Source organism: Aotus nancymaae, unplaced genomic scaffold (assembly GCF_030222135.1).
Source record: "Aotus nancymaae isolate 86718 unplaced genomic scaffold, 86718_ANA_hifiasm-v0.15.2.pri h1tg000021l, whole genome shotgun sequence".
NCBI lineage: Eukaryota > Metazoa > Chordata > Mammalia > Primates > Aotidae > Aotus > Aotus nancymaae.
In genome coordinates, this window is record NW_026988433.1 from 24,099,616 (window position 1) to 24,127,212 (window position 27,597).

At 43.7% G+C, this 27,597-nt stretch overlaps 1 protein-coding gene across 2 annotated transcripts in view; it reads left to right on the forward strand.

Moving 5' to 3' along the window:
• The first annotated feature begins 13,157 nt into the window (after window positions 1-13,157).
• SVOP (SV2 related protein) overlaps window positions 13,158-27,597 on the forward strand; it is a 99,857-nt gene continuing 85,417 nt past the window's right edge. Inside the window, exon 1 of one of the 2 annotated variants that reach the window (XM_012469129.3) lies at window positions 13,158-13,340. In XM_012469129.3, the coding sequence (XP_012324552.1) occupies window positions 13,306-13,340 (35 nt within the window). In that variant the 5' untranslated portion in view covers window positions 13,158-13,305. Of the gene's footprint in view, window positions 13,341-13,592; window positions 13,681-27,597 lie in introns of those variants that run through there. The other variant, XM_064379879.1, reaches the window with a different exon arrangement.

Consider the following 27,597-nt stretch of genomic DNA (forward strand, 5'->3'; position numbering starts at 1 on the left):
GCTCATCAATGATAGACTGGATAAAGACAATGTAGTACATATACACCATGGAATACTATGCAACCATAAAAATGAATGAGATTATGACCTTGGCAGAGACATGGATGGAGCTTGAAACCATTATCCTTAGCAAACTGACCCAGGAATAGAAATAGAACACTGCATGTTATCACTTACAAGTGGTTGCTGAATGGTGAAAACCCATGAAAACCCTGGGGGAGGACCAACAAACACTAGGACCTTTGGAGGGATGGGGGAAGGGAGAGCATCAGGAAGAATAGCTAATGGATGTTGTGCTTAATACCTAGGTGATGGGTTGATCTATGCACCAAACCACCATGGCACACTTTTACCTATGTAACAAACTTGCACATCCTACACATGTATCCTGGAACTTAAAATAAAAGTGGAAGAAGAAAAAAAAACAAAAGAAAATCTGAGGAATGAGATATTCAGGGGCTTTGAAAAATTCAGACGTATTTCTGAGTATCTAGAAGGATATACACATGTGCAGGGCTGTCTACATGCTTAGGATAAACCTGAGAAGGCCCTAAGTTCTCATATCTGGCTGACCTTGATGTTTGACACAAGCAGGAAGTGAAGGCTAAGGCAGAGTTTTCAGCTGACAGGCTGACTGTTGAAGGTATGCCCCAACACATACACAGCATTCCTTGGCAAAGACTGGAAGATTTATTGGTTGTAGGTAGTTCCAGGCATTTAATCTTTAGCAGTTCCAGGCATTTAATCATTAGTTGACCACTAAACTATCTGAATCTTCAGTGGCCACACCTGTAGGCCACTAACTGAGCTTATGGAAGTAGTTCAGAAAAGTCACAAAACAAACAGCAACTACAAGCAGCAGCAGCAGCAACAACAAGACCTGAGGAGGGAGTAAAATCTGATTTCATGCTTGGCTTTCAATAAAAAAATTGACACATGCAAAAAAACAAAAAAAGTAAGGCCTATGCATAGGGGGAAAAACAATAAAAACTGTGTTTGAGAAAGTCCAGACATTGAACTTCTGAAACAAAGACTTTAAATATATTTTAAACATGATCAAAGGAAATCAGATGTAAAGATCTAAGGGAAAGAATGAGAACAATGTCTCCCCAAATAAAAAATATTAATAAAGAGATAGAAATTATTAAAAGGAATAAAGTAGAAATTCTGAAGCTGAAAAGTAGAATAACTGAAATGAAAAATTCACTAGAGAGCATAATAGCAGATCTGAGCAGGCAAGAGCACGAAGATAAGTCCATTGAGATGAGTAATGGAAGGGAAAAAGATCGAAGGAAAATGAACATAGGCTCAGGGACCTGTTAGACTCCACCAAGCATACCAATTTAGGCACAATGGTAATCCCAGAAAGAAAGGAGAAAGACAAAAGGGAAGAAAAAATACTTGAAGACATAAATGACCCCAAGCTTCCAAAATTTCATGGAAAACACTAATCTATACATCAAAGAAGCTCAATGAACTCCAAAAGAGCATATTTCAAAGAGGTCCACATCTAGACACATTCCAATTAAACAGTAGAAAACCAAAGACAAAGAGTATTTTGAAAGCAGAGAGAAGCAACCCTAACATAAAAGGTTTCCTTAATAAGACTGGTAGCTGATTTCTCATCAGAAACCATGGTAGTCCAAAGGTAGCAGAATGATCTATTCAAAGTACTAAAAGAAAACAAAGCTGTCAACCAAGAATACTATATCTGGCGAAACTATCCTTCAAAAATGAAGAAGGAATTAAGATATTCCCAGATTGTTAAACAAAACAAAACAAAAAAACAGATTTGTCACTAGCAGACCTGCCCTATAAGGAATACTAAAGGGCACCTGTAATTCCAGCACTTTGGGAGGCCTAGGTGGGTGGATCACCTGAGGTCAGGAGTTCAAGAGCAGCCTCACCAACATGGTGGCCCATCTATTCCCAAAATACAAAAATTAGCTGGGCATTGTTCACACCTTTAATCCCAACTACTCGGGAGGCTGAGGCAGGAAAATCTCTTAAACCCAGAAAGCAGAGGTTGAAGTGAGCTGGGATCATGCCACTGCACGCCAATCTGGGTGATAGAGCAGAAAGAAAGAAAGAAGAAAGAAAGGAAAGAAGGAAGGAAAGAAGGAAGGAAGGAAAGAAAGAGAAAAAAAGAAAGAAAGAAAAGAAAGGAAAGAGAGAGAGGGAGGGAGGGAAGGGAGAGAGAGAGAAAGAGGGAGGGAAAGAGGGAGGGCGGGAGGGGGAGAGAGAAAGAAAGAAAGAGAGAAATGAAGGAGAGGAAGGGAGGGAAGGAAGGAAGGAGGAATAAAAGGAACATTTCAGGCTAAAATGGAAGGGCAGTAACAGTAATTCAAACCCACATGGGGAAATAAAGAGCATCAGTAAAGTTGGCTACATAGGTAAACATAAAAGAAAGTATACACACACATACATACATACATATATATATATATATATATATATATTTTTTTTTTTTTTTTTTTGAGATGGTCTCACTCTGTCACCCAGGCTAGAGTGCAGTGGTGAAACCTTGACTCACTGCAGCCTCAACCTCCTGGGCTCAAGCAATCCTCCCACCTCAGCCTCCCAAGTAGCTGGAACTACAGGCACGTGCCACCATGCCCAGCCAATTTTGTCTATTTATTGCAGAGATGAGGTCTCACTATGTTGCCCAGGCTGGTCTGGAATTCCTGAACTCAAGCAATTCTCACACCTAGGCCTCCCAAAGTGCTGAGATTACAGACATGAGCTGTTGCACCTGGCCCATGTATCTTTTGTATATAACTTTTTTTGTGTATCTGATTTCAAAGGCAATTTCATAAAGCAATAATTATAAATTTATGCTGATGGGCACACAATGCCTAAAGATGTAATCTTAACCATAACAGCTTAAGAAGAAGTGAGATACATATAAGAAAAGTTTTTATATACTATTGAAATTAAGTTGGTGTTAATCCAAACTAGATTGTTCTACACTGAAATGGTAATGGTAATCTCCAGGGCAACTACTAAGAAAATGACTCAAAAATATATAGTGAAATAAAAGACAAGGGAAATAGAATGGTACACTAGAAAATATATATCGAACACATAAGAAGACAGTAGTGGACTGGGCATGGTGGCTCACGCCTGTAATTCTAGCACTTTGGGAGGCCAAGGCAGGTGGATCATCTGAGGTCAGGAGTTCAAGACCAGCCTGGCCAACATGGTGAAACTCCATCTCTATAAAAAAATTAACAAGGGAAATTAGAAAATATTTTGAGTAAGAATAAAAACACAAGGTACAAGTCACAATATTGTGGAGAGAAGACCACTATTCCTTTGATAGCAACAACTCAGACACCTTGAGCTGCTTTTGTTTGATGAGCTTTTCCTTAGGTCTGGACAGGTTTACCAGCTTTTGAGTCCCTCTTCCTCTTGTTTATATAACAGCCCTCTAGGAACACACTGTCTGAGGAATTAGGGTTTTTTTTTCCTGGGAGACTTTTGGAGTCTGGCCTTTGAGCAAGCTATACAGTTGTTCTCTCTGCCCTTTTTGGCCTCCCTAGTTATTGTACCGATTAGACATCTAGTATTTTCATGGAGAGATGAGCTATGTGACCAAGGGACTTTTTAAAGTTGTGCACCTTTATATTTTTTAACAAGGGCTTAATCTCTTACTTAACCAAGCCTCACCTTTTACCAGCTTCTGTGGCAAAGTCAAGAGGTACTTACCTGCTCCCAGCACAGTGCCAGGGACCTAAGAGTGACTTCAGATGGAAGTGCCATCCCATCAGCATGGCTAGCAGACTAGGGACTTTCCATCAATGTTTTAGTCCCCTTTCCCCCTTTTTTTTTCTTTAAATCATGTGAAATTTGATTATATGAATTGGGTCATTCTTGTCATACCCAACTGAAACAGAGTCAAGAGGCTCAGGGAGAAAAAGCACTCAGGGCACACAGCATTGCTCCAGGAATGTATTAATAATTCTCTGTAAGCCTAGCTGCTCACACTGCCTCCTGTAACCTGAAACTAGTGTTACTAAAACAACCTGCTGTGACTCTAAGACTAATCTCACCCACCCCTGTCACTTATCAATTAGAACTTGCCAGCTCCTTTAAACTTCATCAATGCCAATGAACTTTCTTTCAAAACAATACATAGCATTTCTCCATTTTATAAAAACTCCAAACCTTGTTTGTTCTTTAGACATTCTGAAGACTACCTGGTCTATGTGTATGCCTTGAAGTGCAATCCTTCCTTCTCAAATAATATGTTTTAAGTTTAGAGATTCACCTCTATATTTCGACTTTGACACTCCAACTTAAGTTTCCCAAAGAAAAAAAGACAAATCTGTTTTTGAATTTAAATCCATGGGCTTTTTTTTTTTAAGTGCCATTTTCATAACTAGTAGAATACTGTCTTGATAAGAATAGTATTTAGAACACAGTTGATTGAGGAACTGCTTGTACATGGCACATGCTTTTTATTTTCAGTATTTTAGGCTAAGGGGCAGCTTGTCAGTCTCTATTCCAGTCTCCTTTAAAATATTCACTTTTGTTTTAAGAATCTGAGGGGGGAAATCATGATGCATTGCTCCAGTGTGAAATAAAACCCATCTGGCTGTTGGCATGCCCCCATTTCCCAGACAGATGGATAATGTGGTGGGCTGGAGGCAACTGCCTTTAAAGTGTGCAATTTAGTGGGTTTTTTAAAAAGTATATTCACGGGGTTGTGCAACTATCACATCTAATTTTAGGACATTTTTATCCCCTCTAAAAGAGCCCTCATATGTATTAGCAGTCGATCCCCATTCCCACTCCCCATCCCCATTCCTAAACAACCACTGATCCACTCTCTGTCTCTATGGATTTGCCTATTCTGGATGTTGCATGTAAATGAAATCATACGATAGGTACAACATGTGGCCTCTCATGCCTGGATTGTTTCACCAAACACAGTGTTTTTAAGGTTCATCCATATTACAGCATGAGTCAGTACCGCATTTCTTTTTTATTGACAAATAATATTCCATTGTATGAATATACCACATTTTGTTTATCCATTCATATCAGTTGGTAAACATTTGACTTGTTTCCAATTTTTGGCTATTATGAATAATAATGCTATGAACATTTAAATACAAGTTTTGCATAGAGCATTTATTATTTATTTATTTGAGACAGTATCTCATTATTTCTACCAGGCTGGAGTGCAGTGGCACGATCTTGGCTCAGTGCAACCTCCACCTCCTGGGCTCAAGTGACCCTCCTGCCTTGGCCCCCTAAGTAGCTGGGATGACAGGTGAAAGCCACTGTGCCCAGCTAATTTTTGTATTTTTGTGGGTGTGTAGAGATGGGGTTTCACCATGTTGCCCAGGCTGATTTTGAACTTCTGAGCTCAAGTGATTCACCTGCCTTGGCCTCCCATAGTGCTAGGATTACAGGTGTGAGCCACCATGCCCGGCCTGCATGGGGCATATTTTTATTCCTCTTGGGTATTCACCTAGCAGTGGTATTACTGGGTCAAGTGATAACTCTATTTTAAACTTTTAAGGAGTTGCCAAATTGTTTTCCATAGTGGCTACACCATTTTACATTCCCACTAACAGTGTACAAGTGTTTCAATTTATCCACATCCTTGTCAACACACTTGAGGGCTCAAGCAATCCTCCTGCCTTTGCCTCTCAAAGTGCTCGGATTACAGGCTTGAGTCACCACACCTGGCCTCTACCTTCTGTTTCTATGAGTTTCACCACTTTTGAGACCTCCTATATAGAGGAATCATGTAATCTTTCTTGTTGTTGTTACTGGCTTATCTCACTAAGCATAATGTTCTTAAGCCTTGTCCATATTGTAGCTTCTGTTGGAATGCCATTCATTGTATGGGAGAATGATATTCCATTGCATGGATAGACCACATTTTGTTTACCCATTCATCTGTTGATGGACACATGGGTTGCTTCCACTGTTTGACTATTGTGAATAATGCTGCTATGAACATTTGTTGTTCATGTTTTTGAGTCCCTGTTTTTAATTCTTTTTGTATATACCTAGGAGTGGAATTGCCAGATCATAGAGTAATTCTATATTTAACTTTTAAAGGAACTGTCAGTGGCAAATTTTAAAAGTGCTGTATCTCGTACAACTGAATTGGAAGTGAAGATGACGTGCTCTGGAAAAAACTGAGATCAGGGAGTCAAAAAGTGGATCCAGCATGACAAAGACAATGCCATTGAGGACACGTGTAGAGTTTGAATGAAATTGTTCCATAAATATGATGAACAAAAGTAGCATTTGTAAATAGGTGGTTGTTTTATGTAATGTGCTATGTTAAATGCATGTAGTCACATTAATAAATTAAATTTTTAAATAGACATTAAACATTTTTATCTAGTTCTATAAAATATACTATAGTAAGATAACTCAGCCAGGTGCAGTGGCTCACTGCTGTAATCCCAGCATTTTGGGAGGCCAAGGTGGTCAAATCACCTGAGGTTGGGAGTTCGAGACCAGCCTGACCAACATGGTGAAACCCCATCTCTACTAAAAATTCAAAATTAGCCATGTGTGGTGGTGCACGCCTGTAATCCCAGCTACTTGGGAGGCTGAGGCAAGAGAATCGCTTGAACCCAGAGGCAGAGATTGCAGTGAGCCGAGATCGTGCCATTGCACTCCAGCCTGGGCAATGAGAGCGTCTCAAAAAAAAAAGATGGTTCAAAAGTATGTTTTCTTTTGTTGTTACTTTTTTAAATTAAAATTTTAATTTCTGTATAATTCTGAATTTACGGGAGAGTGGTAAAGACAGAACAGGGGGTTCTAGTATACCCTTTGCTCAGCATCCCCTGATTTTTGAAATACTGTATATGTTTTAAGATGTACAACTTCATGATTTGATATATGTGTACATTGTAAAATAATCACAATCAAGCTAATGAACATATCCATACCTCATATACCTACCTTTTTGTGTGTGTGTATGGTGAAAATGCTTAGAATCTATCCTCTTAGGAAATTTCAAGTATTGTTACCTATAGTCACCATGCTGTACATTAGATCTCCAGAATTTATTCATATCGTATAACTGAAACTTTGTACACCTTGGTCAAACATCTCCTATATCTCCTTTCTTCCAAAAACTTGTTTTTTGATCTTGTATTAAGATCTTGCTTATAGTGGGGGGTTGATATTTATTTGTTTCATACAATCATTTGCCATGCACATGAATATCCATCATCTTGTTTAATCCCCACAGCAGACCTGTAGGTTGGTATCTGTCTCTATTTTACACAGAGGCAACTGAGACTCAAAGAGGGAAAATAACCTGTCTACCATCACGCAGGTAGTAACTCACAGAGTGAGGTGTGTCTGACTCCAAAGCTGATGCCCAGTACACAATGGCTGACAGCTGGGCAGGGTGACAGGATTTTTGTAGGTGTGGGAAAGGTATAAAGTAGGTTCCCTGCCTTGATCTTAAAATGTAACTTGCAGGGAGAAGGTGAACATATATTCAATGGCAGAAAATATAGTTCAACATGCTGCTTGCTTAAGAATGTAGAGTGTTGCACAGATGGGAGAGGGGGGTTATGGGAGGACTGGAGGACTCTGGGAACTTTCTCAGAGGCCTTAACAAATAGGATACCATTAATGTCAATCAAAACTTGTCTCTCTCACCCCACCTTCCAGGAACCTTCCCTACCCACAGCCTTCCCTCCTCAGCAGCTGTGTTCTCTGTTATGGACTGCCATATGCCCTGGCTGACAGAGCAGGAGCGCCATCATCTCGGACAAACACTGCCACTTTAAGTTTCAGCTCCTTTTCTAATCTCATGCATTTCAAGGAAAACATTTCTCTTCTAATAACAGGCAGCCAGAAAAAGCAGACGGTAAAACACAGATAAGACAGCTCAGGCACAGAGGGAGGGGGGAAAGTCTCTTGGGTAACCACCAAACTTCACATTCATACAACGGGCCCCAGTAAAACAGTGGGCCCTAGTAAGTAGATTCCCTTCCCTTTAGGTGCACTAAGATAGGGAAGCTAAATGCAGACTCAGGGGGCCGGGGGTATGCCTGCAGCAGCAGGAAAATGTATGGGAGCAGACACACAACTCTCCTTCCCAGATAAGCAAGACAAAGAGACACAGAAACATCCCGAGCCTGTGATAAGCTCTCCCACCCTGAACCCTTAAAAACTCTTAGTCTGTAAGAGAGAGTGCCTCTGACCTAACTCGTTCGGAAGCCCCTCTCAGGTTTACTCTCCAAAATAAACTTGTCTTTAACTGTTGAACCGCTTTTCATGTTTCTTTCTTTTCTTTAATTCTTACACTGGCCACAGGTGATTGGTCCAGAGCTAGCCATCTGGACCAAACTTCAACCAATATCTTTCCGTGGGACCTTCCATGATCCATATAAGCTGGTTTAAAAAGATGTACTGTGGCAATTGGAAGCTTCTCTTAAGAGGAGAAGTTGTAAGAATGCCATGTAATTAGGTAAGGACCACAGCAAGCCAACATTTTAATTATACATTAATATTTTCAAATCTCAAGGACATTTGATATGGTTTAGATATTTGTCCCCTCCAGATCTCATGTTGAAATGTAATCTCAAGTGTTGGAGGTGGAACCTAGTGGGAGGTGGATCATGGGGGTGGATCCTTCCTGAATGGCTTAGCACCATTCCTGTGGTGTTGAGTAAGTTCACGAAACATCTGATTGCTTAAAAGTGTGTGGTAGCCGGATGTGGTGGCTCACACCTGTGATCCCAGCATTTTTGGAGGCTGAGGTGGATGGATCACCTGAGGTCAGGAGTTTGAGACTGGCCACCCTGGCCAACATGGTGAAACCTCATCTCTACTAAAATTATAAAAATTAGCTAAGTGTGGTGGTGGGCTCCTGTAATCCCAGCTACTTGGGAGGCTGAGGCAGGAGAATTGTTTGAACCTGAGAGGCAGAGGTTGCAGTGAGCCAAGACTGCGCCATTGCACACCATCCAGCCTGGGCGACAAGAGCGAAACTCTATCTCAAAAAAAAAAAAAAAGTGTGTGGCACCACCCCTCTCTCTCTCTCTCTTGCTCCCTCTTCGCCTTCCATCATGATTCTAAGCTTCCTGAGGCCCTTACCAGAAGCAGATGTCAGCGCCATGCTTCCTGTACAGCCTGCAGAACTGTGAGCCAATTAAATCTCTGTTCTTTATAAATTACCCAGTGTCAGGTATTCCACCATTACAGCAGTGCAAAAATGGCCTAATACAATCCAATTAAAAAATGGGTGAGGGATTTGCATAGACATTCCCCCGAGGAAGATAGGCCAATGGCCAATAAGCACATGAAAAGATGCTCAACATTGTTAGTTATTAGGGAAATGCAAATCAGACCACTTCACACTCACTAGGATGGCTATTATCAACAAGTGTTGAGGAGAATGTAGAGAAACTGGAATCCTTGTACATTGCTGGTGGGAATGTAAAATGGTACAGCTGCTGTAGAAAACAGTTTGGCAGTTCCTCAAAAACTTAAACATAGTTACCATATGACTCAGCAACCCCTTCTCCTATTTATATACTCAAAAGAATTGAAAACAGGGACTCAAAGGGATACACTGTAGACCAATGTTTATAGAAGCATTATTCACAATAGCCAAAAAGGTGGAAATAGCCCACGTGTCCATCAACAGATGAATGGATTAACAAAATGTGCCATATAAGTACAAAGAAATATTATTCAGTCATATAAAAGAATGAGGTTCTGATAGATGCTACAACACAGATGAACCTTGAAAACATTATGTTGAGTGAAATAAGCCACATAAAATGGACAATTATTGTATGATTCCACTCTTATCAGGTAACTAGAGTAGGCAAATTCATAGAAATAGGAGGTAGAATAGGCCTGGCCCAGTGGCGTGCACCTGTAATCCCAGCACTTTGGGAGGCTGAGGCAGGAGGATCACTTGAGGCTAGGAGTTCAAGACCAGCCTGGGTAACATAGCAAGACTCTGTCTCTACAAAAAATTAAAAAAAACTTAGCTGGGCATGGTGGCATGCACATGTAGCTTCAGCCACTCAGGAGGCTGAGGCGGGAGGATTGCTGAGAAGGTTGAGGCTGCAGTGAGTCACGATGATTGCATCACTGCATGCCAGTCTGGACAGCAGAGTGAGACCCTGTCTCTCAGAAATAAAAATAAAAAAAGAAAATAGAATAAAGGATACTAGGGGCTGGGATGAAGGAGGAATAGGGAGTTATTACTCAATGGGTAGAGTTTCTCTTTGGGATGATCAATAGCATGATGGTTATATAACGTAATGAATATACTTGATGCCACTAAACTGTACACTTCAAACGTTATGATACATAGTTAACGACTGAATGTTTGCGTCCATCCCAAATACATATGTTGAAGCCCTAACCCCATAATGTATATTTGGAAATGGGGCTTTGGGGAAGTAATCAGGGTTACAGGAAGTCATGCAGGTGGGGCTGACATGATGAGATAGTGCCCTTATAGGAAAATATACCGGAGAGCTTGCTTTCTCTCTTTATGCTTATGTGCCAAGGAAAGAGCATGTGAGCATACAGAGAGAAGATGGCCATCTGCAAGCTGGGAAGAGAGCCCTCACTAGAGGGCTGGGTTACAGGTGTGAACCACCACACCCCTAAAGGGGCTATTTAGAATGAGTGCAATGAATATTCATAGAGCCCTGGAGAGCCCCACTTAACACCAGGATTGAGAGTAAAGGAGGGTGGTTAGAGCAAAAGCCTTCAGAGACTTTTGAATCCACCATTGGAAAGGTACCAGATTGCCCAGCTCCCTCTCCCAGCAATGCCACAATGGGGCTACTGACAAGTGTTTGGATTGGATGTCTGTAGACAAGTGTCCACCCTCTCAGCCAATCAGCTGTGGCCAGGAATCATGTGATACCAAATGTAGTGCACAGCAGGGATGGGGAGATTCCTTTAGAGATAAGTGTGAGTGGGGCAAGTTGTGACTGACTCTCCAGTATGAGGTGAGAAGGAGCCATGATTAAGTTCAAACTATTATTGTGACAGACACATAGTTGTTGCTCCATTAATATTTACTTGATAAATGATACATTGGAGCTTGAGTACCACCATATAATTAGTTTTCCCAACATTTGATTTGCTTAAAGTATCCAATGTTTCAATAATTTCCATTTCACCTACTATGGGTGTTTTCTTTTGAGACACTCAAAGAAAGTCTAGCAATTAAGGGCTTAGGCTGTGGAGACAGACGGTCTGGGTTTTAAGTCCAGATCAAGTCTTTCCTGTCAGCGTGACCTTGTGCAAGCAAACCTACCCTTCTCTGAGCCTTGTTTCCTCATCTTACAAAAGAAAAATAAAAATCACACCTGCTTCATAGGATTGTTGCAAAGATCAAGGGGGACCATGGTGAAATACACAGCCAGGGGCCTGGCATACATTCAATTTTGGATTTTCAAGTCCTTTTATGGATTTGGTATGAGATTGTTCTCAGTTCTCAGATTGGTTTCCTTGTACCCTCTTCCAACTTCCCCCACCCTTTGTCAACAATGAAAGAAAAAAAAAGAAAAAAAAAGTTTCCTTCTTACTTTAGTTCCTTGTAAGTTCCATTCAATTGTCATCCTCATAGCTCCTGCCAGCTGCCATCATGGATTATCTTAGCAGTTTTCTGTTGTATCATTTTTCTGCTTTTCTCTTCATTTGTTCCCACTTGATCAGTGGTTTTCACTTCATGGTGCTGGGGAGCTTTTAAAAAATACCCTGGGCCAGGCGCAGTGGCTCACGCCTGTAAGCTCAGCACTTCGGGAGGCTGAGACAGGTGTATCACCTGAGTTCAGGAGTTTGAGACCAGCCTGGCCAACATGGTGAAACCCCGTCTCTTCTAAAAATACAAAAAATTAGCCAGGCATAGTGGCAGATGCCTGTAATCCTAGCTACTCAGGAGGCTGAGACAGGAGAATCATTTGAACCAGGGAGGCAGAGGTTGCACTGAGCGGAGATCGTGCCATTGCACTCCAGCCTGGGCAACAAGAACAAAACTCCAGCTCAAAAAAAAAAAAAAAAAAAAAAAAAAACAAAACTCTGAGGCCGGGTGCAATGGCTCACGTCTGTAATCCCAGCACTTTGGGAGGTTGAGATGGAAGGATTGCTTGAGCCCAGGAGTTTGAGACCAGCCTGGGCAACATAAGAAGACTCCATCTCTACAATAAATAAATTAGCTGGCATAAGCCTGTGGTCCCAGCTACTCGGAAGGTTGAGGTGGGAGGATTGCTTTAGCCCAAGAGGTCGGGGCTGCAATGAGCTGTGCTCATGCCACTGCATTCCAGCCTGGGCAATAGAGCAAGAATCTGTCTCAAAAATAAATAAATAAATATTGAAAAAGTAAAAAATACCCAGGCTTGGCCTTCACCTCCAGAGAGTTGGGTTCAATTTGTTTGAGATAGAGCCAGGTGATTCTTATATGCAGCCTGAATTGAGAACCATTCATTCAACAAATATTAATGGAGTACCCTCTATGTGCCAGATACTGTTCTAGTACTTGGGACACACCAGTGAAACCTCATGGAGCTTAAGTTCTGAAGGGGGCAGAAATTCTAGTGAGAGGTGGGCTAGGGGAACTATTGAACTAGCTAGGATCTTGAGGGCAGAGACTTTATTTTATTCATGTTTTTATGTAGAAATCACCCAATAACGCTTGTTGAAGGAATGAGTGATCTTTGGCCTTCTCATACTTAACTTACATTTTTTTTCTTGATTCATTTCACTAGACCCTCAGCTCCACGATGACAGTGACAGGTTGAGTTGGTCTGTCACACCTCCAGTGCCTATTACAGTGCCTGGCACATAGGTGCTCAAGAAACAGTACTTAAACGCATGGCTGTATTTATTATAGCAGCCCGGGTTTCAAGAGTGATTACTGATAACATTAATGAATCCCTGCAAATAACATTTAGACAGGCGTCATCAACGAAAGGGTGTTCTTTGGTACGCGGACAACCATTTCACAGACGTATGCCTTATAGGCATCCCAGTAATGCACCACCAGCCAGAGAGCCTGTGAACTCCTCCGAGCAGAAAGGCTCTCCCTGCCCCCTCTCCCCGCGCAGCTCGCTCTGCCCTCCGCCTCCTCCTCTCCGCCCACTCTCGCCGCGGTCTCCTGGCGGCGGCGGCTTTGTCTCGTGGGCTGGTCCCCAGCGGCTCCCTCCCCAACAGCTGCTGCCCGCGGGAGGAAGCCGCGCGGGTGCTGTCCAGCATCCCGGTGCTGAAAACCGGAGGGCTCGTCATCCACTACTACCATGTAAGGGCCATGAGAAGGGCTCGTCCTGGCGCAGCGCGGACATGGAGGAGGACTTATTCCAGCTAAGGCAGCTGCCGTGAGTATCATGGGGGCGAGCAAGAGGCAGACAGGCTTTCTTTTAAAAAAATGAAAACCTGCAAGGGGGGTAGGGGGGTGCATCTCTACATAGCTTCTTGAATTTAAAGGGAACTGTTTCAGAGGAAGGAATTAGGGCCTGGAGGAGACAAGCCATTTTCCTTCCCCAGCAGCCCAGCTTCTGTATCTCTGACTCAGTTCCATTTTTCAGATCTGTCAGGACCTTATGGGGAATGACAGGGTTTATGATTTCCCTTTTAATTGCTCTCAGTCCTAAAGGGATTTTGAGATGTGTGCTTTAAGAAAGCATTAGCTGCTGTTTTGAAATGTGGACAGAATTGGTGAGTCCATGCAATGACATCGGTCCTTTCCAGCCCTAATCCTATGCTGTGAAATCCATAATTTTTCTGCAAGGTCTTTTGGAAGGGAATGATACTAATGTTGCAAACTGGTTGCTGAAAAAACTGGGATGCCTTCCTAGAGGAAGGCAAAGTCCTGTTGGACCTTTGGGTTGGGCAAAGTCCTGTTGTTTATGAAGTGTGTGAATGAGAAGGCTGTGCACGGTCGCTGAAACCTCTTGCCTTCTTCTGAATGAAAGGTTTTTGTAGCAGCTAGCTAGAGTGAGACTCACCATCGGAACATCAGGAATATACTCCTTTGAGGATGGGGATTTTTAAGGGAAACCAAATTTTCTCTGAGAATCTTGGGGGAATACCAAGCAACGGAAAGGACAGGGGCCTTGTAGAGGGGCTTACAGACTTTTCCTACCACAATCAGATAGTGATTTGTTAAGTAAATTTGAAGAGTATGAAAGGGGGCATTAAAAAGAACATTGCTGGGGGGGAGGAGTTTGTTTTAATTTTTAGAATCACTAGCCATTTGGGTGGTAAGAGTAGATTCCCTTTGGGCTTGTTCGAAAGGATAAATTATTGTTAGTATGTGTGTATTTCCTTGACTTTAAAAATGGTGGATTTTTTTTCTATAAGCTACTGAGGAATTCTCCCAAGTGACTTTTAGTGTGACTGATACAGTTATCTGAGGCTCTGAGTACTGAAGGGGATTGTAATGTTTACTTTTCAATCAGTGTAAAATTAATTTTCACTTAAAATTTTAATTAACAAAATTTGCTTTAAATCTTTTACTAATTGAAATACAAATGGCATATCTGATTATGTAATACAGCATTATTTCACAAATGCTGAAGGATGTTTAGTTATAATATCCAGAGGTAGATATAAGAGTACATAAAATGTAATGGTCTGATTACAAATTTCCCAAGGAAAACATACTTTTTTGAGAATAAATATCATGTTCAAAAATAAAAGTATTATCCCCAAATAAAAAATAATTTAGTATTGGAAATGTGAACTTTGGTACTCAGAATAAGATGGCATATTGGAACTGTGGTTTTCCTGGGATACATTTTTCAATAATGTCAGAGCATGTGAACTTTTCAAAGATTCATGTGTATATGAACTTTGCAAAAGGGTCATGTATATTTAATCTATTAATATATAGACCTGACATTATCATGACAATTCCTTCCTTAAAAAAGGAAAAATAGGAAGTTTTTGCTTATTTAAATTTAAACGTTTAGGTTTTTATAGGAATATAATACAATATACCAATAAATAAAAGTAAATAAGGTTCAAAGAAAAGCACAAGAATAAAAGGTAAGTCTCCTTTCTTTTCAAGCCCCAGTCCTGTTCCCCAGAGTTAAGTTTCTTGATTGTTCTTTCTGTGTTTAATAGGCATAAGTGCATATATTATCTATTACAGAGGTCAAATTGTATACTGGTTAAGTACATTATCTCTAGAATCAGACATACTTGGATTCAAATCCTTTCTCTGCCACTTCCTGGCTGTGTGACTTTAAGCAAGTGACTTAACCTTTCTGAGACTGTTTCCTTATCTACACAATGAAGATCATAACAGTATTTAATTCATAAGGTTATTGTGAAGCTCAAATGAAATAATGTATGCTAAGGCAGGCACAAAGCACTCAATGCATATTAGCCATTGTTATTACATCTGAAAAATTATAGAAACAAAATACGTAGGTTCACTATACCAGACTCCTCAAAATCTTAATCTGCAAACCCCAAATGACATTTGAATGAAGTCAAAATTAGCCCTGAAATGTGTTGACCTCAATTTCTAAAAAAAGAGTAAACTAAAAGGAATGGCCACATGAATCTGAGTGGGTTACAAATCACGATTTAGATGTTTTTTAAACCACACCCTTCGTATATTATGCACAGATTGCAGGCAGCAGATTTCCCGAGAGCAATATGGCTAAAAAAAAATTCAGAGTGCCTTGCAGAGGGTTGGCAAGAGTGGACTTTGGAACAGGCTCAGTCCTGTGGGAGGCCAAGTGTTAGCAGATTATAAGCCACTAAGTAGTTTACATGGTTGGGGAATGGGGAAAGGGAGTGAGGGTGTCTAAGAAAATAGTCCTTCCTCTCACTTGAAAGCACCTCACCTTCACGCAGCTCTGGGGTGGTGCATTTGAGACCACAAAAAACCACTGCCATTCACATGCTGTCCACTCTGGGACAGCACCACATAGAGGAGATATGGGAGGCTGAGAGTTTGCATCCAGTTCTCCCTTTTTGTGTGACCTTGTGCAAATCAGACTTTTCTAGGTCTATTCTTTCTAGGATAATTTCTTGAAAGCAAGTTTGCAGACCTTGATTGACCGATTGCTTCATTCATTCATTAATTCATTCACTGATTTACTTGGATACTATCCTAGGTACAAAGGATTCTACAGCTGAGTAAGGTAGAATGGTTCTTGCCCTTAAGCAACTCACAATCTAGAGCTGCAATGTCCAATAGTACATGCAACTAGCTACATGTGGCTATTTAAATTTAAGCTTAAATGAATTTAAAGTATACAGTTTGCACATGAAATAATTTATATAGTATAATATACAATATAAAATATGTGGCTGGAATGCAGTGGCTCACAACTGTAATCTCAGCACTTTGGGAGGCCGAGGTGGGCAGATCATTTGAGATCAGGAGTTCGAGATCAGCCTGATCAACATGGTAAAACCCTGTCTCTACTAAAAATACAAAAAAATTAGTCAGGCATGGTGGCACATGCCTGTAGTCCCAGCTACTTGGGAAGCTGAGACAGGAGAATCACTTGAACCTGGGAGGCAGAGTTTGCAGTGAGCAGAGAGCAGAGATTGTGCCACTGCATTCCAGCCTGGGCAACACAGATTCTATCTCAAAATATATACATATATATATAAAATATATATATATTTTATAAAACAATTAAAATAAATTTTAAAAATCTGTCCCTCAGTCATATTAACCACATTTCAAATGCTCAATAGCTACATGTGGCTAGCGGCTACTATATTGGACAGCATACATCTAGACCAGTGGTCCCAACTTTTTTGGCACCAGGGAGCAGTTTCTTGGAAGACCATTTTTCCATGGATGGGGTGGTTAGGTAGGGGAAGGAGTTGGGATAAAACTGTTCCACCTCAGATCTTCAGGCATCATATTCTCATAAAGAGTCTTCAGCCTAGACCCCTTGCATGTTCAGCTCACAAAAGGATTCATGTCCTATGAGAATCTAATGCTGCTGCTGATCTGACAGGAGGCGGAGCTCAGGTGGTAATGCTCACCCACCGCTCACCTCCTTCTGTGCAGCCCGGCTCCCAACAGGCCATAAACCATTACTGGTTCTCTGCCCAGGGATTGGGGACCCCTGATCTAGGACATTTCCATAATTGCAGAAAGTTCTATTGGACAGCACTGGTTTGGTAGGAGAGAGAACACTGAACATATCATTGCAAATAATTATGAGAATTGTCTTAAGTGCTATCAAGAACTAATACAAGCCTGGGCAATATATTGAGAACTGTTTCGAATAAAAACATTTTTTTTTAATTAGCCAGGTCTGGTGGCTCATGCCTGTGGCTCCAGCTTTTAGGGAGGCTGAGTTAGGAGGATTGCTTGAGCCTGGGAAGTCAAGGCTGCAGTGAGCCATGATCGCGACACTGCACTCCAGCCTGAGTGACAGAGTGAACTAATGCAGGGCACGAGTAAGGAGGCTAGTTTTAGATGGGAGGGGGTATCACAGAAGGCTTCCCTGAGGAAGTGACATTTGACCTGAGCCTCTGGAGATGTGTAGGAGTCATTCAGGAAAAAGAGGATGAGGAGCACTCCGGGAAGAAGAAACTATATGGGTAAAAGCCCTGAATTTTGAAAAAAGCTTGGCGTGTCTCAAAATCAGCCAACAGATCATTAATGAACAAGTGGCTTGAGGGGAAACTGCTGAGGACAACAGGGACCAGGTCACACAGGGTCTTGTATTATATGACAAGGAGTTGGGATGTCATCCTGCATTTGCTGAATCTACTCTCTCCTTTCTTACAAACCCTGTCTTTCAAGATTGAGTTTGGGTACACTATTTTAATAAATCTGTCCCTGACTTCTGCCACTCTTAATAGCAGAGGTAAAAACGTGGAAACTGACTCAGGCAGACCTGGGTTCAAACTCTAGCTGTGGCCCTATCTGGGTGGCCTCAGGCCAAAGACTTCTTCTCCCCAAGGCTGAGTGCCTATCTGCAAAGTCGGAACAGTGATAATACCTGCAGAGCTGTTGTAAGGATCAGGGAGATCGTCACTGGGACCCTCTCAGCACAGGGCCTGGCTTTGAGTAAGGGCTCGATTCGTGGTGCTGGTGTTTCCTCCACTGTGGATTTGTTTCCCTGATCTTCCAACTTATTAGGTAGTAGGAGTGCCTGGAAGACACAGTCTCTTGTGCAAAACACTAAGAAGATGCCTGGTGTGGTGTGAGAACACCTGTCTGAATTTGAACTCTTTGTCTGTCCTCCACCCGCTCCTCTTTCAGCCTCCCCCATCTCAGCTGATGACAACTCCATTTATCCCATTCAGCCAGAAACTCTGGAGACAATTTAGACTCCTCTCTTTCTCCCACTTTCTGTTTTGTTTTGTTTGTTTGTTTGTTTTTGTTTCTTGTTTTTGAGACAGAGTCTTGCTCTGTTGTCCAGTCTGGAGAGCAATGGCGTGATCTCAGCTCACTGCAACCTCCGCCTCCCAGGTTCAAGCGATTATCATAGCCACCCTTATAGCTGGGATTACAGGCACACACCACCATGCCCAGCTAATTTTAGCATTTTTGTAGAGACAGGGTTTTGCCATGTTGGCCAGGCTGGTCACCTGGCACCAAGTGACCCTCCCGCCTTGGCCCCCAAGTGCTGGGATCACAGACCTGAACCACCACACCTGGCCTCATTTCACTTTCAGTCCATCAGGAAATCCTTTGGTCCTGCCTTCAACTTACACCCAGGCTCCCACCCCCTCTACTGCGATCACCTGGTTCAAGTCCCCAACCTCTCTCACTGGGATTGATTGCAATGATCTCTGTGCTGGTTTTCCCACTCCTGCCCTTGCCTCCCTATAGCCTGTTCTCAACCCAGTGGGCAAATGGATTCTTTAAAAGTCAGATCATGTCCTCCCTCAGCTCAAAACTCTCCCATGGTTCCCATCTCACCTCATCTCTTTCATTATCCTACCCACATGCTGCTGCCTCCCTGCTGTTCCTCAACCACGCCAACCAGGATCCACTCCCTAGAAAGCTCTTCTCCAAGGTCCCTCCTTCAACCTCATCAAGTCGCAAATGCCACCTTCTCACCAAAACTTCCACTGATACTCTTTTTTTTTTTTGAGACGGAGTTTCGCTCTTGTTACCCAGGCTGGAGTGCAATGGCGTGATCTCAGCTCACCGCAACCTCCACCTCCTGGGTTCAGGCAATTCTCCTGCCTCAGCCTCCTGAGTAGCTGGGATTACAGGCACGTGCCACCATGCCCAGCTAATTTTTTGTATTTTTAGTAGAGATGGGGTTTCGTCATGTTGGCCAGGATGGTCTTGAATTCCTGAACTCAAGTGATCCACCCGCCTCGGCCTCCCAAAGTGCTGGGATTACAGGCGTGAGCCACCGCGCCCGGCCCCCCTGATAACTCTCTTTAAATTTGCAGCCTTCTCTTGTACCTGTTAGGATGGCTACTATCAAAATAAAAAACACCTGAGCCGGGCTTGGTGGCTCACGCCCATAATCTCAGCACTTTGGGACACCACTTTGGGAGGATTGCTAGAAGCCAAGAGTTGTGAGACCAGCCTGGGCCACAAAGCAAGAGCCCGTCTCTACCAAAATTTTTAAAAAATTAGCCAGGCAAGGTGGTGCGTGCCTATAGTCCCAGCTGCCTGGGAGGTTGAGGAGGGAAGACTGCTTGAGCCCAGGGTTTTGAGGCTGCAGTGAGCTATGAATGTGCCACTGCACTCCAGCCTGGGTGATAGAACGAGAGACCCTGTCTCAAAAAAGAAAGAATAAAGAAAGACTAAACAAATCAGAAAATAACAAGTGTTGACGAGGATGTGGAGAAGTCGGAACTTTCACACACCGTTGGTGAACTATAAAATAGTGTAGCCATTATGGAAAACAGTATGGCAGTTCCTCAAATATAAAAATAAAAATAAAATTGCCATGTGATCCAGTAATTTCACTTCTGGTTACAGATGAGAAACCATAGGGAGGAGGGTGTTGAAGAGATCTTTGTACTTCTGTGTTCAGAGCAGCATTATTTGCAATAGCCAAACATGAGAACAACCTGTGCCTGTGGACCGATGAATGGATGAATAATACTCTATTGTGCAATATTACTAAAATCTCCTCTCTTAGCAATTTTCCAGAAACAAAATGTGGTCTATTCATAATTGGAATATTAGTCAGCCTTAAAAAGGAAGGAAATTTGGGCTGGGCATGGTGGCTCATGCCTGTAATCCCAGCACTTTGGGAGGCCGAGGTGGGCGAATCACTTGAGTTCAGGAGTTCAAGACCATCCTGACCAACATGGCGAAACCCTGTCTCTACTAAAAATACAAAAATTAGCCAGGAATGGTGGCACACACCTGTAATCCCAACTACTCGGGAGGCTGAGGCAGGAGAATCACTTGAACCTGGGAGGTGGAGGTTGCAGTGAGCCAAGATCGTGCCACTGCACTCCAGCCTGGGCAACAGAGTGAGACTCCATCTCAAAATAAAAAAAAAGAAAGGAAATTTGGACAGTCATACAATGCAGATGAACCCTGCAGACATTGTGCAAATAAGGCAGTCACAAAAAGACAAATCCGGCACGGTCCCACTTACATGAGGTACCTAGAGCAGTCAAATCCATAGAGACAGGAAGTAAAATGGTAGTTCCAGGAACTTGGTGGCGGGGGGAGGGGGAATGGGAAATTGGTGTTTAATGGGTACTGAATTTAAATTTAAATTTTGCGATATGAAAAGAGTTCTGCAGATGGACGGTGGTGATGATTGTACAACAACATGAACATGCTTAATGCCAGAGAACTGTATATTTTTAAATTGTTAAGATTGGGCCAGGTGCAATGGCTCACACTTGTAATCCCAGCACTTTGGGAGGCTGAGGTGGGCGGATCACTTGAGGCCAGAAGTTTGAGACCAGCCTGGCCAACATGGCTAAAACCCATTTCTACTAAAAATGCAAAAATTAGCCAGGTGTGGTGGCATGCACCTGTGATCTCAGCGACTCAGGAGGCTGAGGCATGAGAATCACTTGAACCTGGGAGGTGGAGGTTGCAGTAATCAGAGATTACGCAACTGCACTCCAGCCTGGGTGACAGAGCAAGACTGTGTCTCAAAAAAAAGCTAAGTCTGATTAAAAGACATGCATAGAACCTGAATTGTCCCAAGGATTTCCTTCTCTCTTAGGGCTAAGTAGTATTCCATTGTGTATATGCCACATTTTCTTTTTCCATTCATCCCCTGATGCACGCTTAGGTGGATTCCATAGGTTGGTGATTGTGAATAATGCTGCAATGACTATATGCGTATTGCTGTTGAACTTGTCCCAGGTAAACTCTTTGAGCCTATGTTAAGCCAGGCAAAAAACTGTTCGAGTTCTAGGGCAGAAGTTAGAAGCAGGTTCTGGTTCCTCTGACTGAGAAGATTGCTGCACAGAGACACAGGACCAGAGGAGGTGGCAAAGGCACACATGAGACTTCCTGCTGGCTCCCATCCCCCTGAGACGTAGTGGGGCCAAAGGGAAGAGAGGATCCCTGGACCAGGAGGAGAGACAGGGCATCATTGTCACCAACTTCAGGCAAAAAGTAGGGACTCATTGTAATAGCCTGGGCATCCTCCAAGGGAACCCCCAAAACCTTTAAAACTTCACACTCAAAGCTGCTCAAACCCCTTCATTTCAAAACTGTTTACATTTTATGCCAGCCAGCTTCACCTCTGAGGAATGTGTGTTTCAAGGACTTAAGGGGAACAGTCTGGGCTGGGTGCAGTGGCTCTCGTCTATAATGCCAGCACTTTGGTGGGGGTCCAAGGCGGAAGGATCGCTTGAGATCAGGAGTTTGAGACCAGCCTGGGCAACATGGTGAAACCCATCCCTACTAAAAATATAAAAATTAGCCAGGCATGGTGGTGCAGGTGGTCTGTAGTCACAGCTAGTTGGAAGGTTGAGGCAGGAGAATCTCTTGAACCTGGGAGGCAGAGGTTGCAGTGAGCCGAGATTGAGCCACTGCACTCCAGCCTGGACAACAGAGCAAGACCCTGCCTCAAAAAAACAAAACAAAACAAAAAACATCACACTTAAAACTGCTTGCACACCTTCATTTCAAAAATGTTTACATTTATGCCAGCCAGCTTCACCTCTGAGGAATGTGTGTTTCAGTGACTTAAGGGGAACAATCTGGGCTGTGTGCAGTGGCTCACGTGTATGATCCCAGCACTTTCGGAGGCCAAAGTGGGAGAATCACTTGATTTGAGGAGTCTGAGATCAGCCTGGGCAACATAACAAGATCCCCCCGCTCTAAAAAAAAAAAGTTATCTGGGCATGGTGCCTGTGGTCACAGCTACTTGGGAGGCTGAGGCAGAAGGATCGCTTAAGCCTGGGAGGTCAAGGTTGCCGTGAGCTATGATTGCACCAGTGCACTCCAACCTGGGTGACAAAGTGAGACCCAGTCTGAAAACCAAAACAAAACAAAAACCACCACTGTCTGGAGGCCAAGAAAAGAAAGTCTGCTTGAAAGAGGCCATTGTTTGGGTGGCCTTGGGTCTTAGGGAGGATTATTCCAGGGCTCACTGGCCTAGACAGTGGCTTTACAGCCCCAGCTAAACTCTTCTCTGGGCTGTCTAAAAGAATTATGCAGATTTGCAGGTGAATGTTGCATGATAGTGGGCAATTTATTTAGCTTCCTTGAGACACAAGGGGGTGCCCAGTCACCTTTGAGGGCATTTTCAGCTCTACGAGCCTCATTCTCAGCTCTCTAGATGAATGTACCTGGCACCAGCCTGCATCATGGCAGTTATTCTGGTATATTTATTAACTTATCTATTTAATTATTATTTTTATTTTTTGAGACAGGCCCCCACTCTGTCACCCAGGTTGGAGTACAGTGGCATGATCATGGCTCACTACATCATGGCTCACTACAGCCTCCAAACTCCTGAGCTCAAGCAATCCTCCTGCCTCAGCTTCCTAAAGTGCTGGACTTAAAGGTGTGAGCTACCCTGCCTGGCCTGGTGTAATTATTAATTGCATCTCATTCACCCTTTAACCCAGGGTTTCTCAGCCTCAATACTATTCACGTTTTAGACCAGACAAAATACTTTGCAGTGGGGGGGCTGTCCTGTGCATTGTAGGATGTTTAGCAGCATTTCTGGCCTCCTCTACCCACCAGAGGTCACTCTCACTCCCACCAGTTGTGACCATCAAAGCTGTCTAGACATTCCTGATGCCCCAGGAGACTAAACTGTCCCACTTGAAAACCACTGCTCTAGGGCTGGGCACGGTGGCTCATGCCTGTAAGCCCAACACTCTGGGAGGCCAAGGCAGGGAGATCATCTGAGGTCTGGAGTTCGAGACCAGCCTGGCCAACATGGCAAAACGCCGTCTCTACTAAACATACAAAAATTAGTCAAGACTGGTGGCATACACCTGTAATCCCAGCTACTCAGGAGGCTGAAGGGTGAGAATTTCTTTAAGCCGGGAGGCGGACGCTGCAGTGAGCGGAGGTCATGCCACTGCACTCCAGCCTGGGCGACAGAGTGAGATTCCATCTCAAAACAAAAAGTTAGATAGACAAAGGACCTTGAAAGTGGCAGCACAGGTCTTTTCGAAAGTCCTCCAATCAGAAGAGTAACCCACTCCTCTCTGCTGAGGCAAGTCAGAGAATGAGTAAGTGTGTGTGTGCTCGACTCAGGCAGACCTGGTTTTGGATCCTGACGTTCTGGCTAACTTGGTAGGTGATCTTGGGCAAGTTTCTTGTTTTTCTTTAGGCCTCAGTTTTATCATCTGTAAAGTGAGGACAGCAATGGCACTCACCTCCTAGGGCACAAGGGTTCCTTGAGATGATAATAATAATATTCTTACCATCTCATAATGTGCTTAGTGGAGCTACCAGCCCCTGATAAGGGCTTCATGAATGCTAACTATGATTTTTGTTTTTTGAGACGGGGTCTCGCTCTGTTGCCCAGGCTGGAGTGCAGTGCTGTGAACTTGCCTCACTGCAACCTCTGCCTCCTGGGTTCAAGGGATTCTTCTGCCTCAGCCTCCTGAGTAGCTGGGACTACAAGCATGTGCCACCACGCCTGGCTAATGTTTTGTATTTTTAGTAGTGATGGGGTTTCACCATATTGGCCAGGCTGGTCTGGAACTCCTGACCTTGTGATCCACCCACCTCGGCCTCCCAAAGTGCTGGGATTACAGGCATGAGCCACCACGCCCGGCCAATTTATTTTTTATCATTACCTTTTGTCCAGGATATAAGCTAGTGGTCTGCTAACCTAGGAACAAGTTCATTGCTATTCAGGTCAATCAAGGTGGCAGAAAAATGCAAATAAATAAAATCTACAGAGAACTAAAATTTCCATTAATTATAGATGTCTAACATATTGAGAAAGGGAAGGAAACTTAAAGGTCCTCACATCCAACCCCTGACACCCCAACTCCCCTGTTCAGAGCAGGCAGGCATCAGCTGGTGACTTTCAAACTTCTATGGCTGCCGTCAATATTTTATTAAAATTCAGGTTCTTAGGCCCCACTCTGTAGAGGTGCAAAAGCATTATTAGGTCTAGAGTATGGCCAGAAATCAGCATTTTAATCAGTTCCTCAGGGGTGTTCTTAGCTTCAGGTACAGAAGCTCTGGCTAACGGGTCAAGATTATGGGTTTTCGAGCTACTTGAGCCAGGGTCCTAGTACACAGTAGGCCTGGGACCACTGGTGTAACCTCTCCTAGCCTCAGTTTATTTGTCTAAACTGGATTTTTTTTTTTTGAGACAAGGTCTTGCTCTGTCACCCTGGCTGGAGTGCAGTAGTGCAGTCATAGCTCACTGCAGTCTCAACCTCCTGGGCTCAAATGATCCTTCCACCTCATCCTCCCCAGTAGCTGAGACCACAGGTGCACACTACCACACTCAGCTAATTTTTTTATTTTTTGTAGAGACATGGTCTTGCCATGTTGCCCAGGTTGGTCTCGAACTCCTGGGCTCAAGTGATCCTCCCACCTCAGCCTCCCAAAGTGTTGGGATTACAGGTGTGAGCCACTGTGCCTGGCTGAAACTAGAGTTATTAATAATACTTGCCTCTTATAATTGTTGAATGCATTACATAAGATAGTTTATAACACTCAGGCTTGGACCTGGCATGCTGAAGTGATGCATAAATATTAAATATCATTACTCCTGAGCCAATCACACGCACAGCTGCCTCTGCCGCAATGCCTCTCATGAGAGGGAGCCCAGAGCCTTCTAAAGCAGCCGTTTTCATCTCTGGACTTCTCTGCCTGATAAGCCTCCTCTTCATATTGAGTTGAGATCTGCTTCCTTCTTTCCTATACCCAGAGGTTCAAGCTCTGTTCTTAGGATTCAAGTTGAGAAGTACCTTCTTTCACAGGTCAGAACCTCATATATTTGAAGACAGAGGTTCATCTCCTGGGAAGACTCTTCTCAAATCCTGCAGAGGGAGTGCCCCAGGTCTTGTCTTGAAGGAGACAAAGCAAGTCCATATGTTAGTGACCTTGGCAATCTCTGCTGCTCCAAGTGCACAGCATCTAACTCCATTTGTTGATAAATTTCAGATTCCAAAGACGCCCAAGGCTACATCACCAGGGTATCTGGGACAAAGCTGAGGGACGCTGGTTATCAGTGTTTTTGATAGAGTTCCCCAAACAAGAGGTCCCCTTGTTGCAACCCTGCCTTCCACTGGTAGATGAACCTCCCTGTGAAGATGTCTTCCTGTACTATTTGGAAGAGTTGGGGAGAAAGGGATGAATATGTAGCAAAAGCCTCAGCCCTCAACCTCTGCAACCCCCCTAATCCAAACCACCATCACCTCTTCCCCCACTGGCCACACAGCTTCCTTCCTGGCCTCCCTGACTCCTCCTCAGCCATCTTTTTGTGTTAACCAGGCCTTTGATTGTCTATATTCTGATACTTTGACATCTTGGAGCCTTGCTGACCTGTGGAGGAGCTTGCCCCTCTCAGAGTTAACTGATTCCTAGAGATGGCAAACAGCTCCTCTGCTAGCGTGCCTTTCCTATACAAACCAACCAGGCCAGAGCCTCATTTCCCTTCAGCTGCCTCCTTTATCCAGCTCCCAGACTCTGGGCCACATCTACCTGCCCTCATCACCCCAGAAACAGGCATGAGACAATCAAGGACAGCCCCTATGCTCCAGAGATGGACGAAACTATTCAAACGAACCGATCCTAAACCTGTAGCCTCTGCCTTGCCCATTTCTTTCCTGGGAAACCACAACAAGGGCTCTTGCTCCTGTTCTCCCCGCATTCCTCTGCCTCCTGGGGCTGAGGGAATTTCCTCAAACGCTGGGGCTGCCGTGTGCGCCCCTCACAGTGTGGTATGGCACTTCTTGGGATCTGTAAGTATGATAGAGTATATCTTGTCAATGGCTTGCATCTCATGATCTCTCGGCCTTGCAATGCCTTAATAGTATTAAAACTTACATTTTAAAAACACTTTCTGGGGTGGTCATGGTGGCTCATGCCTGTAATCCCAGCACTTTGGGAGGCCAAGGCAGGCGGATCACCTGAGGTCAGGAGTTCGAGACCAGCCTGCCCAACATGGTGAATCCCCATCTCTACTAAAAAAACCCAAAAATTAGCCAGGTGTGGTGGCAGCGTGTGCCTGTAGTCTCAGCTACTTGGGAGGCTGAGGCAGGAGAATCGCTTGAATCCGGGAGGGGAAGATTGCAGTGAGCCAAGATTGTACCATTGCACTCCAGCCTGGATGACAGAGACAGATTCTGTCTCAAATAAAACAAAACAACAACCCGTTTTCTGCCACTGATTCCTCCTCCTGTGGGAGAATATGCTGAGTGACCGTCTCAAAACTTAACTCTGATCGTCTCCCACCCTCTCGCTGCTTCTTGAAACCCTTCCAAGTCCCACTGGTCTTAGGACAACACAGAAAATCCTCACTGTGACTTTGAGGGTTCGGTGTGATCCCGGCTGCCTCTCTGACCTCTAAGGTGGGTGCCTGGTCCCACCTCCAGGCCTTTGCACTAGCTGTTCTCTCTACTCTTCCCCCATTTGTGTGGGAACACCTTTGTCCCCTTGATCTCTCTCAGGGAGGTCTTCTCTGATTACTCACTTTTTTTCTTTAGGCCTCAGTTTTATCATCTGTAAAGTGGGGACAGCAACGGCACCCACCTTCTAGGGCATAAGGGTTCCTTGGGTGCCATTGCTGTCCCCACTTGGCACCCTGTTTGCGTCCTCCTCAAGATATAGTTCCTTTGCAAATGTATAATGATGTATTTGTTTATTTGTATATTAACCACCTCCCCAGCCAGAGCATCCATTTCTCAAGGGCAGGGACCATGTCAATTTCATCCTTCACTAGACCCCAGCACTCAGCACATAGTCAGCCCTCAGTACATGCTTATGGAAATACTGAATGGTCTTGCTAGGCTCTTCCAGATACTATCGATAGATAGACTCCTTTGATCTCCATGGAAACTCTGTGAGGTAGGAATCACCATCTCCATTTTATAGGTGAGGAAACCAAGGCTTAGAAAGGCGAAGCAGCCTACCTAGGGTCACACAGCTACTGAGTGGTATGGGGAGGGGATTCTAACCCAAGTCAGTCTGTTTGCAGAGTTGGGCTCTCTTCTCTACTACGGTGGACCACCTCTCCGTGCAGGACTCTGAATGCCACACAGGGATAA